At 60.2% G+C, this 11,239-nt stretch overlaps 1 protein-coding gene across 1 annotated transcript; it reads left to right on the forward strand.

Annotated features, from left to right (window-relative positions):
- The first annotated feature begins 3,045 nt into the window (after positions 1-3,045).
- On the forward strand, positions 3,046-6,190 carry RAB7B (RAB7B, member RAS oncogene family). Its single transcript, XM_079327323.1, has 6 exons — positions 3,046-3,209; positions 4,034-4,095; positions 4,195-4,321; positions 4,899-5,114; positions 5,550-5,675; positions 6,059-6,190. The coding sequence occupies exons 2-6, from the start codon at positions 4,043-4,045 to the stop codon at positions 6,146-6,148; spliced, it is 612 nt and encodes a 203-aa protein (XP_079183449.1). The 5' UTR covers positions 3,046-3,209; positions 4,034-4,042; the 3' UTR covers positions 6,149-6,190.
- Positions 6,191-11,239: the final 5,049 nt, after the last annotated feature.

Consider the following 11,239-nt stretch of genomic DNA (forward strand, 5'->3'; position numbering starts at 1 on the left):
GAAACCCAAACTTTTCATGGTTCTGTCAGCAGCAGCCCAGCAGAAATCCTGCACATCTCAAAGGGGGGTTGAATCCTCCTTGCCCATGTCCTGCCCTCCTCCCTGAGTGACCCATGGCACTGCACTCCCAGCATGGCCAGAGCTTCCCTGGGATCCCACAGGGGCTTTGCCCAGGTGGAGCAGAAATCCCTGGAGGTGGCTGTGGCCATCCCTGAGCATCCTGTGGGCAGAGCAGGGGCTGAGGGAGCACTGGGAATGCACCTTTCCTCAGGTAACAGGAGACTGGAAACACCCTGGGGCTCTTTGGGTGCCACAAAACTCCCGGTGATTTCCAAAGAATTTCACTTGGATTCCCTTGGGGAACTCATAGCTACAACTGCTCAGTGGGTCCTTGAAGCAAAAAGGGCAAAGCAGCTGCTGAGCCCTGGGCTGGGCTGGTTCAAAGTGGGGGGCTGTGGGGGGCTGTGGGGGGCTGTGGGGGGCTGTGGGGGGCTGCAGGGGGGCTGTGGGGGGCTGTGGGGGGCTGTGGAGGGCTGCAGGGGGGCTGTGGGGGGCTGTGGGGGGCTGTGGGGGGCGGTGGGGGGCTGTGGGGGGCTGCAGGGGGGCTGTGGGGGGGCTGTGGGGGGCTGTGGGGGGCGGTGGGGGGCTGTGGGGGGCTGTGGGGGGCTGTGGGGGGCTGCTGGCCATGGGGGTCCCCAGCAGTCCCCGTGGCACCTGTGACTTGCTGACAGAAGCGTGACAATGCAGGAGCAGCTCACGAGTGATGCACCCGAGGCAGCCAGAAAGGGAAGCACAGAAAGGTTATTTTTGTCCTTTGCTCTGTTTTCCCCACTGCCCTGAAGTGAGGCCAGCAGTGCCAAGGCTGGCAGAGTGTCCATGTCCCAGCCCAGCTTGGTGGCTGCTCCATCCTCCCCAGAGCAGAGGCTGGGAGCTCTGGAATATCCAGATCTGGTTGTAAACTCTGGCTGAGCCCTGTGGTTTGCAATAAAAGGGAGATATCTGCCTTGCCCACAGGCACTGATTGTGCTGCTGACCAGTGTGGGCTCGCTGACGTTTCCTGTGTTGACTTCACCCCTGCTGCAGGCCCAGATAAGGTGCTGGGGCAGCTGGACAAAGGTCTCCTGTCCCTCTTCCACCTTAACCCTTAGCACGCCAAGGTGCTGCTGAACACGAGCCCAGGTGGGGCTGGGGGGGAGCACTGAGCTCCCCCAGCATGACAGGGGCCACCCAGTGTCCCCAAAGAGCAGCTGGCAGCGAGAGCTGGCCTGGCCTGGAGCTGCCCAGAGCTGCTCTGGTGCTGTGGTTTTGGGATCTCAGAGCCCTCCTGAGAGGTTTTGGGGTGGAAGTTGCCCAAAGAAATGCAAGTCTCCCAATAAAATGAAACCCTGGTGTCCCCCAGGAGGCTGAAGAGCACAGGGAACACTTGGATGCCCTTTGCTTCCTTCCCTTTCCCTCAGCCCCACAGCCCTGCAGGGCACAGCCCGTTCTCTCCTCGTCCCCAGGAGCCTCTCCCCGAGCTGTGTCAGCCCCAGGCTGGTTTTAGTCACCCTCCTGACTGTCCCAGGCCACAGAACCCACGCCTTTTCCTCAGAATTGCTGACGTGGGGCAGCAGCAGGACAGGACTGAAGCTGTGGTCGCTGATGCCTTGGCCATCACCTCCTCCCCAGCACTGCTGCCTCTGCCTTCACCCAGGCACAGCCTCAGCCCAGGGGGCATTAGGAGAGCAGGAGCTTTGGGAAAATCCCTTTTCCCGTGAAATCAAACAAAAGCCAGAGCTGAGGCTGATGTACCCTGTGGGTACAGCCCCCCTGGCCAAAAGCAGAAGTGGCCCTGGGCACCAGCTGCAGTTTGGGATTGACCACAAACCCCAGTGCCAGCAGAGTGGAGAGGCTTTGATCATCTGATAGGGTGAGCAATCCCCATCCCACCAGGGACACGCCAGAGGAACCAGGGCAGAAGTTGTTGTGGGGGCAGCTTGAACAATAAATTGTCTCTGTAAGAGCAAAGGTGAAGGAGGATGGTGGAAAAAGGCTGAAAACAGGGATTAGGAGAGAGCTGCTCCAGGGAAATGTCAGCCTTTTACCCACCACTGAGGCATGTTCTCCTGCCTCAGCCCAGCTCCTTCCAGCACTTGCCCTCTGGGGGGAAAAACAGATATTTCTGGCCAGACAAGTCCCAAAATTGCACCTGGAGAAGAGGGGGAGGAGGGTTTGTTCTGCTGAGTGAAGAGATCCTCCCTGAGATCCCATCAGGGTCTGTAAGGGGGAAAAAATCTACAAAAATACTGGAAGTGAAAAAGCAAAAGTCTTGGAGGCATCCCAAAATCTGGGCACGGGGACTACCAGTAACAGATGGGGGACACCCTGCTCCCAGTGCAAAGCCCAAATCCCACAGATTTGGCACAGGCACGGGACCTGCCCCTGCACGTTGGAAGCAGAGCTCTGCCTCTGCAGCCGTGGCCAAGCAGGTTTTCCCACTCAAAGAACCCTGGGCACCCTCCTGGTGCTGGGATTGTTCCATGGGGGCAGCTGAGATCCCCAAAATCCCATTTACCGATGGAACACATCCTTCTGCGGATGTCACCAGCTCTGTTCCCTCTTTTTGGGGTGTTTGTGGGGTGCCCGTGCTCCCTTTCAGGGCTGGGGGCTGCAGGGATGTGGCACTGAGGGGCTGGAAATGCTCCCGATTCCCACCCTGCCCCTGCCCCTGTCTGGAAAAGGAGACGAAACCACGCAGAGCTGCTCGGAGGGATCCCAACCCCTCCTCACCCGTCCCCAAATCCCTTTATCCCATCCCAGGATATCAGGGCAAAGTCCGGGATGGCTCCGGGGATGCTGCCACAGCCCCGCCCGGCTTTTGTCCTGATCCCTCGATAATTCCCCAGCAGACACAGGGCCCCAGGGAGGTGGCAGAAAAGAACCGAGCGGATTCTGAGCCAGAGGAGAGGCCAAACTTAAATCCCGAATTCCAGCAGCGGAGCCCCGGAACGGAGGGAAAATCCACGAACACCCCGCAGCCCCGGCGAGGTGTCGGCCCCTGGCGCTGATGTCACGGAGCGGGGCTCGCAGCCGCCTTCCCCGGCAGGACAGGGACCGGCCTCCCTCCCCCGGATCCTCCTCCCTCGCCTCTCCCCTCCCCGGGCCGCTGCAGCGGGGCCGGAGCCGCGGCCGCCCCGGCGGGGAGCGCTGGGCAGGTGAGCGCTGGGCAGGTGAGTGAGTCCCCCGGGATAGCCCAGACCCGCGGAGCAACAGCGAGGGAAAACTCCATTTTGAGCTTCAAAACATCTGGCTTCCCCCCACTTAAAAAAAAAACCAAAAAAACAAAAGCTGCCGAAAGGACTGGGAAGTTGGCGTGTGCCTGTGCCGAGGATGCCGCCCCCATGGCAGAGGGGGCAGCGGGGCCGGACCCCGCAGTTGGCAGCTCCCGCTGCTGCTCCAAGCGGGAATGGCGCAGGGCTGGCCAGCGCATCAGGGAAAAATGCAGGGATGGGGCTGCCAGCGTTTCCATCCGTGCCTGGGCCGGCGGTGGATGAGGCTGCTGGAGCTGCTGGAGGATGCTGATGCCATCTGGGGAGGGGGTTGCAGGGATCCTGACCAAGATCAGAGCACTGGGACATAATGGGAACACATCCTGGGGGGAGATTTCGGGGTGCTCCTGAGCGAGGATGCTTGAGGCACCAAGGAATTGCGCCCGGCTGGGGTCTTCTTTAATAACTTTAATTTTCGGCAGGACCCCAGGCGCGTGTGCCAGGCCTAGGGGGAGGGGCTGCGCTGGAGAGGGGGTGGCAGAAGCAGGGAAGTGGCTCCCAGAGCTTTGAATGGTGATGAACCGGCGAGTCCGGGCGTGCTCCGGCTGCTCGGGAGCGCGGCGCGGGCGGGACCTGCGCCGGATTTTTGGCATGGGGGGGGATTTCTGTCCCCACCGTGCCTGGCACACAAGTGCTGGCACGGTGAGGACACAGCGACATCCGTGGGAGGGTGGCAGCAGGGACAGGAGCGAGGGTTGTTCCAGAGCCATCCCCACATCCCGCAGGGCCCTTCCATGGATGCCAGCAAGAAGGTGGATCTGAAGATCATCATCATCGGAGCTCTGGGGTAAGGAGCTGGAGGGAGGGGAGCCCCCTGAGTGCTGGGTGTCCCCTGCCCCTGCTGTGAGTGACCAGAGCCTCAGCAGTGTCCCTTTCCTTGTCCCAGCGTGGGCAAGACCTCCCTGCTGCACCAGTACGTGCACAAGACGTTCTACGAGGATTATCGCACCACGCTGGGCGCCAGCATCCTCACCAAGGTCCTGGCCGTGGACAGCACCCCCCTGAAGCTGCAGGTGAGCTGGCACTGCCCGGTGTGCCCACCCTGCCCCCAGGGCACCACCCCAGCCTGCTGTGCCCAAATGACAACGGGGTCATGAGGTGCAGGGCTGGATGTGCAGAGCCTGATTTTCAGAGATGATTTTCAAAGCTGATTTTGGGACCCCAATTTTCAGAGCCAGATTTTCAGAGCCTGATTTTTCAGAGCCTGATTTTCAGAGCTGATTTTGAGACCCCGGTTTTCAAAGCTGATTTTGGGACCCCGATTTTCAGTGCTGATTTTCAGAGCCTGATTTTCAGAGCCTGATTTTGAGACCCCAATTTTCAGAGCCAGATTTTCAGAGCCTGATTTTTCAGAGCCTGATTTTCAGAGCTGATTTTGAGACCCCGATTTTCAAAGCTGATTTTGGGACCCCGATTTTCAGTGCTGATTTTCAGAGCCTGATTTTGAGACCCCAATTTTCAAAGCCCGATTTTCAGCACTGGAATCCCACAGCAATTCTGGGGGCTCAGCTCTCTCTGAAGCTGCTCCTCTGGGCTGCAGCAGCCACCCTGCTGGTGTTGTGTGTCCATCTGTGCCCTCCTCTGCCCCAGATCTGGGACACGGGGGGACAGGAGCGGTTCCGGTCCATGGTGTCGACCTTCTACAAAGGCTCAGATGGCTGCATGCTGGCCTTTGACGTGACAGACAGGGAGTCCTTTGAGGCCCTGGACAACTGGAGAGATGATTTCCTGGACAAGGTCATTCCCAGGGAGCAGGATTTCCCCATGGTCGTGCTGGGGAACAAGATAGACCTCAGTGACCGGCAGGTAAGGGTGGAGGAGGGAGAGCAGTGCTGGAGTCACCATCCCTGGAGGGATTTAGAAGTTGTAAAGGTGTGGCACCTGGGGACATGGTTTAGTGCTGGGTTGATGGCTGGACTTGATGATCTTGAAGATCTTTTCCAACCTAAATAATTCCATGATGTTATGATTGTGATGCTGTAGGGTCCAAAGGGCTTTTGAGGGCTGATCCTTCACCTCAGAACCAACGTTTTCCCTCTCCTCAAAAAACCAGAGCTGCAGGCAAGGAGCTGCCACCTCCCCCAGGACCCTTAGAGGGGATGAGCAACATCCTCCTGCTGCTCTTTGGGGCAGAGACTGTCCCCAGCAGAGACAGGAATGCCAACCCCAGGCACTGCCAGATGTGTGAGGAGCATCCCCTGTCCCAGCCCTGAGCTGTGCCTCCATCCTCCCACCCCACAGGTGCCCAGGGAAACGGCCTCAGCCTGGTGCAAGGAGAAGGACATCCCATATTTCGAGGTCAGTGCCAAGAACGACATCAACGTGGCCGAGGCTTTCGAGACCCTGGCGAAGCAGGCGCTGAGCACGGTGAGATCCCGCAGCTCCAGCTGGGGAGGGGGCGGCTCAGCGGGGCTGTGTGGCAGCTCCTCCCGCACGGAGCAGCTCCTGCAGCAGCGGAGAGCCGGGGCAAGGAGAAGGCGGCAGCGTTTGATGCTAAATCAATCGGGGCAGCAATAGCCGCTTCCTTCTGGCTCGGCCATGGAGCGTGTGGCACCCGCAGCGCGCCAGCACTGTCCTCTAGCGGCCGTGCCACGGGGACACTGCTGTCCCCAAGCCCTGCGCTAGGTGGCTTTTCCCTGGATTTTGCCTTTAATCACAAGTCAGGGCTGATCTCCAGCGCTCCGCGGGGCCGCTCGGGCTGGCTCCGAGCTGCCGTCACTCATCCTTCCCCTTCTCCGCTTTTTTTCCAGTACAAAGGGATTTTTGAGAGTTATTTAACCGACTCCATCAAGCTGACTCCCAACGACAAGCCCAAGCAGCCCAAGCAGAGCTGCTGCTGAGATCCCGATGCCCGGGGTCGGGGGCCTGCCCGGGGTCCGTGCCCGCTGCCCCGCCTGGGCACAGGGACTGCGCAGGGACACCAGGGGCGGCACATCCCGGCATCTGCTGCTTCCCTCGGCTCTGGAGCTGCTCCCCCAGTCACTCAGTGCCACCGAGCCCTGTCCCCTCCTCTCTGCTGCCCTGGCACCCGAGTGGGCACGTCCCTGCGGTGACAGTGCCAGGCAGGCAGGCAGTGTCCCCGCTGTCACCACGGGTGGCCCTTCCCAGGGCACAGCCCGGTGGCCCCGCGGCTCTCAGGGGGGGTGTGGACTGGCCTGGGGGGACGATTGGGGCTGGTGGCCTTGGCACAGGGCACAGGGCTCTCCTGGCCTCTGTGGAGGCAATTATTCCGTGCCTCAGTTTCCTCTCTCTCACACATATCCCCCATCAAACACCTTCCCCCTCCCGCCTCACCGGGGAGGATTCTCAAAAAGCACTTTGTCAGGTGTACTCTTTTTTGTTGTTGTTTTTGTTTTTTAAAGGAAATTAAATATTTCATTTTTATTTACATTTATATGTTGCCAAATGCTCCCCAGGTCCTGCAGCAGGAAGGTGAGGTGGGGGCTCCAGATTTTCCTCCCTGAGCCTGTTGTGCTTCTTAGGGCTGGGGGGCGCATTTTGGGTCTGGTTGGTTTTTCTCAGTGTAAATTTTGGGTCAGAGGAGAGAGAGGAGAAGTGACGTGGGTGTGCAGGGGGGTGTGCAGAGGGGTGTGCAGAGGGGTGTGCAGAGGGGTGTGCAGAGGGGTGTGGGGGCCTGGCCGGGGTCGCTGTCGGCAGAGGGAGCCCGCTGGGAGCGGAGCCCGGCTCCCGCTTCCCTCCCGCATCCATCCCTGCCCTCCGGGCGCCTCCCAGCCCCCGGGAGCCACCGGGGCTGCAGAATCCCCTGCCCGGGATGGGCTCAGGTGGTCACCAGGGACCTCCTGCCCTCCGGCCATCCCCTCCAGACCGACTGCACAGAGCTGCTGGCACCAGCCGGAGCTGGGACACCCTGGGGACAGCAGCCGGGGGTGGCAGTGGCAGGGCAGGGGTGGCAGCTCAGGGAGGTGAAACCATGGGGAGGGATGGGCACGGGGGGTGTGGGGGCTGCAGAGCTGGGGCGGGGGCTGGAGCCGGGGTTGGGGCTGGGGTTGGGACTGGGCTGGGGTTGGGACTGGGGTTGGGGTTGGGCTGGGGTTGGGGTTGGGACTGGGGTTGGGGCTGGGCTGGGTTTGGGGTTGGGACTGGGCTGGGGTTGGGGTTGGGGTTGGAGCTGGGGTTGGGCTGGGGTTGGGGTTGGGGTTGGGGCTGGGGTTGGGACTGGGCTGGGGTTGGGGGTTGGGGTTGGGGTTGGGGTTGGGGTTGGGGTTGGGGTTGGGGTTGGGGTTGGGGGTGGGGTTGGGGTTGGGGTTGGGGTGGGGTTGGGGTTGGGGTTGGGGTTAGGGTTAGGGTTGGGGTTGGGGTTGGGGTTGGGGTTGGGACTGGGCTGGGGTTGGGGTTGGGGTTGGGGTTGGGGTTGGGGTTAGGGTTAGGGTTGGGCTGGGGTTGGGGCTAGGCTGGGGCTGGGTTGGTGTTGGGGCTGGGGTTGGGCTGGGGTTGGGGCTAGGCTGGGGCTGGGTTGGTGTTGGGGTTGGGGTTGGGGTTGGGGTTGGGGCTGGGGTTGGGGCTGGGGTTGGGGCTGGGCTGGGGTTGGGGTTGGGGCTGGGGTTGGGGTTGGGGCTGGGGTTGGGGTTGGGGTTGGGGTTGGGGCTGGGGTTGGGACTGGGGCCGGGGCCGGACCGCCCGTCCACAGAGGAACGGAGAGTTCCCACCCTCGTCCTTACGCAACCTGTTTATTTGGGCTCCGGGCCGGGGAGAGGATTTGTCCCTTCCTATTTGGAGGAGAGGGGCATTAACTATTTCCTCCCCACCTTCTGCACGCCCTTTCCCCGCTCGGTGCCTGCCCGGAGCCCCCCCTCACATTCAGCATCCCCCAGCCCCATCCTGGCACCACCGGGGCCGTTCGGGTCTGAGCTCTGTCCGTGCCAGCAGCGAGGCTGTTTCTCATCACACCCTTCCCCCAGCAGCTCCCAGCGCTGGCAAACAAAAACCTGATCTGTTCTACCCCGGAAAGCAGCAGTTTGGACACCCGGGGCTGAGCAGGTTACACAAATTCACACAGAGGGGTGAGTGCTCAGAGCAGCCCCTGGCACAAGCCCAGGGACTCTGTGGCTGCTGCAGCCTGTCAGAGGCAGGAGCTGGAGCCAGGGGGAGCTCAGACTTGGCTCAGGGTGCACCTGCAGCCCTGGATGCTCTGGACAGGAACAGGCAGGACAGGCTGGGGTCACACCTTGAGCTGCAGGCAGTCAGAGCCCTTGGCTCTCAAGCTGAGCAGGGCCCCAGCACTCTGTGCACGCACAGAACATCATTCCAGACACGGGAATTGGCTGTGAAGGATGCTGCAGCCTCGGGAGCTGGCAGGGCGTGCAGAGGCATCACCACCCTGAGGCAATCCTGGCTGACACACCTCGCAGATGTGCAGCACTGTGCTGCAGCCCTGCAGCTTTTCTTGTGCCTCCAACCCTCCTGGGCAGGGAGTCCTGCTGGCCAGGCAGCCCTGGGACAGGCAGGAGGGCAGGCAGGGTGGCACAGGGCCAGGCAGGAGGGCAGGAGAGCAGGCAGGGTGGCACAGGGCCAGGCAGGGTGGCACAGGGCAGGCAGGAGGGACAGGCAGGGTGGCACAGGGCCAGGCAGGATGCTGGCAGGGTGGCACAGGGCCAGGCAGGAGGGCAGGCAGGGTGGCACAGGGCAGGCAGGAGGACAGGCAGGGTGGCACAGGGCCAGCAGAGGGGCAGGGTGGCACAGGGCCAGGCAGGGTGGCACAGGGCAGGCAGGAGGGCAGGCAGGGTGGCACAGGGCCAGGCAGGGTGGCACAGGGCCAGGCAGGATGCTGGCAGAGCAGCAGCAGCAGCAGGCAGAGGTGCTGAGCTGGGAACACTGTCCTGCACCCGAAACCCGATAAAGGACAGGGGGAGGTTTGCAACACGTGGGATTAACAAGGTCAGCTTAAGATTTTCTCAGGGTGAAAATCAAAGGGGAAAATATTTGCCTTGTGTGACTCAGTGAGTTCCTGAGCAGCCACCTGAGTTCCTGAGCTCACCCAGGCCTGTGGCCACTGCTGAGGAACCAAACCTGAGCCCTCCTGCCCTGGTCAATGACCAGCGACTTCCCAGCTGCTCTGCTCTCCCTACAGGTTTCCATTCACCCATTGAAAGGACAAAAATCAGTAAAATCCCACCTTGGTGCTGGTCACCAAACAGGGACCATCCCAACCCTCTTGCACAAGATCTGCCCCCAGTATTTGAGGAATGAGCACCTCACACTCACCCTGAATCCCTGATTCCAGTTTGCTTTAGAGTTCTGAGGTTCAGTCACCCCTGAGAGCTCCTCACCACCCTCACCTCTGAAAGCCCAGAGTGTTCTCTGTGTCACTGGGGGATCCAGCCCTGGCTGGTGACATGGGGGCAGCAGGGTTGGACAGGCTGGATTTCCAAAAATTCCCCTGCAGGGCTGGCAGGGAGCTGCTCCTGCCTGAGACACGTCCCAGGCACGGGCAGCAGTGCCCAAGAATCACAGAATTGATAATTCAGGTTGGAAAACCCTCTGAGATTATCAAGCCCAAGCCCACCATGAAATCGTGTCCCTGAATGTTCACCTTCCCCAGGCTGTGGCACCTGGAGCTGGGTGGGATTAAATTCTCTTATTAAAATGTGACCATTTAAATACAGGCACTGGAAAATAACTTTAAAACAGCAAAAAGAATTTTAAAAAACCCTTAAGTTTTCCTGTTTGGAAGCAGAAGCTGGGGCTGAGAGTAATGCAGTGGCCACTTCAAAGGGGACCTGATAAAGGCAGAGCTCAAAGTTCCAGGTAACCTTTCCAAGGCGTCAGACGTGCAAAACAAAGCCAGGGCACCACGTAAATCCTTATCTGTGCCCTGGTGCCACCGGGCCACAGGGCAGCAAACACCTCTGGGGGTGTCAGCCCGGGTCTCTGCAGCCCCCCTGTGCCACCAGGGCCACTGCTGGCCCTGTCCCCTGCCAAGGGGGGGCTCGGGGTGGTGGCCTGGCCCTGCTGCACTGGGGTTTCTTCCCAAGAGCTGGGAAATGACCCAAATCTCTGCCCTGCCCTTCCTCAGTCACTGCCCCATCAGGGGGTGACACTGATGGTGTTGGTGTGACTGTCCCCTCCATGGTGTGACTGTCCCCTCCAAGGTGTGACTGTCCCCTCCATGGTGTGACTGTCCCCTCCAAGGTGTGATTGTCCCCTCCATGGTGTGACTGTCCCCTCCATGGTGTGACTGTCCCCTCCAAGGTGTGATTGTCCCCACCAAGGTGTGATTGTCCCCACCAAGGTGTGGCTGACACACAATCAGCCCAGGTTTGAGGCACAGCCATCCCCTCACTCTCTGCTTTGTCACCCACCCACCCACAGCAAATCTGGGGGTTTCTCTTCCCCCCCAGCCCACGGGAGCTGCTGTCACCGTGTCCCACCCCAGGGACACCCACGTGTGGCCAGCAGGGTCTGAGATCCAGCACACAGAGAGGATTTATCAGTGATAAATCATACAGAAAATAGACATTTTCAGTTTTTCTCCAGTTGCTGAATAGAGTTTAAAGATTAAATAGCTCAAATGGTGTCAGGCAGTTTGTTCTGGCCCGTTCTGGTATCACCAGCATCCCTGGGGATGGGGCTGAAGGCAGAGCACCCACAGAGCCTGGCTCAGGCCATGGGTGAATTCAGGGCAGAGAATCCCTCTCCCACCAGATCCCACCTGGACACTGAATCCCTCTGGCCCCAAATGCTTTATTTCACTTTAATTTATTTAATTTATTTTCACTTTCAGGCTGAGCTGTCCCCTGGCCTCACACCACAGCTGCAGAACCCTCCTAAAACTCAAAAAACTCCTAAAAAAGGCAAAGCAGGCAGAGCTTTCATCTCAAATCAGTGCAATCTCTGACCAGGGGCGACAGGAGCTGCTCCTGCTCCAGCTGCTCACGTCCAACACCTGAGCTCCTCTGCAGCTCTGACCTCAG

Source organism: Erithacus rubecula (genome assembly GCF_903797595.1).
Source record: "Erithacus rubecula genome assembly, chromosome: 26".
NCBI classification, from domain to species: domain Eukaryota; kingdom Metazoa; phylum Chordata; class Aves; order Passeriformes; family Muscicapidae; genus Erithacus; species Erithacus rubecula.

Coding starts and splice junctions, on each gene's coding strand:
- RAB7B (XM_079327323.1), top strand. CDS start 4,043: ATGGATGCCAGCAAGAAGGTGGATCTGAAGATCATCATCATCGGAGCT. Junction 4,096..4,194: donor ATCATCATCGGAGCTCTGGG/GTAAGGAGCTGG, acceptor TCCTTGTCCCAG/CGTGGGCAAGACCTCCCTGC. Junction 4,322..4,898: donor GCACCCCCCTGAAGCTGCAG/GTGAGCTGGCAC, acceptor CCTCTGCCCCAG/ATCTGGGACACGGGGGGACA.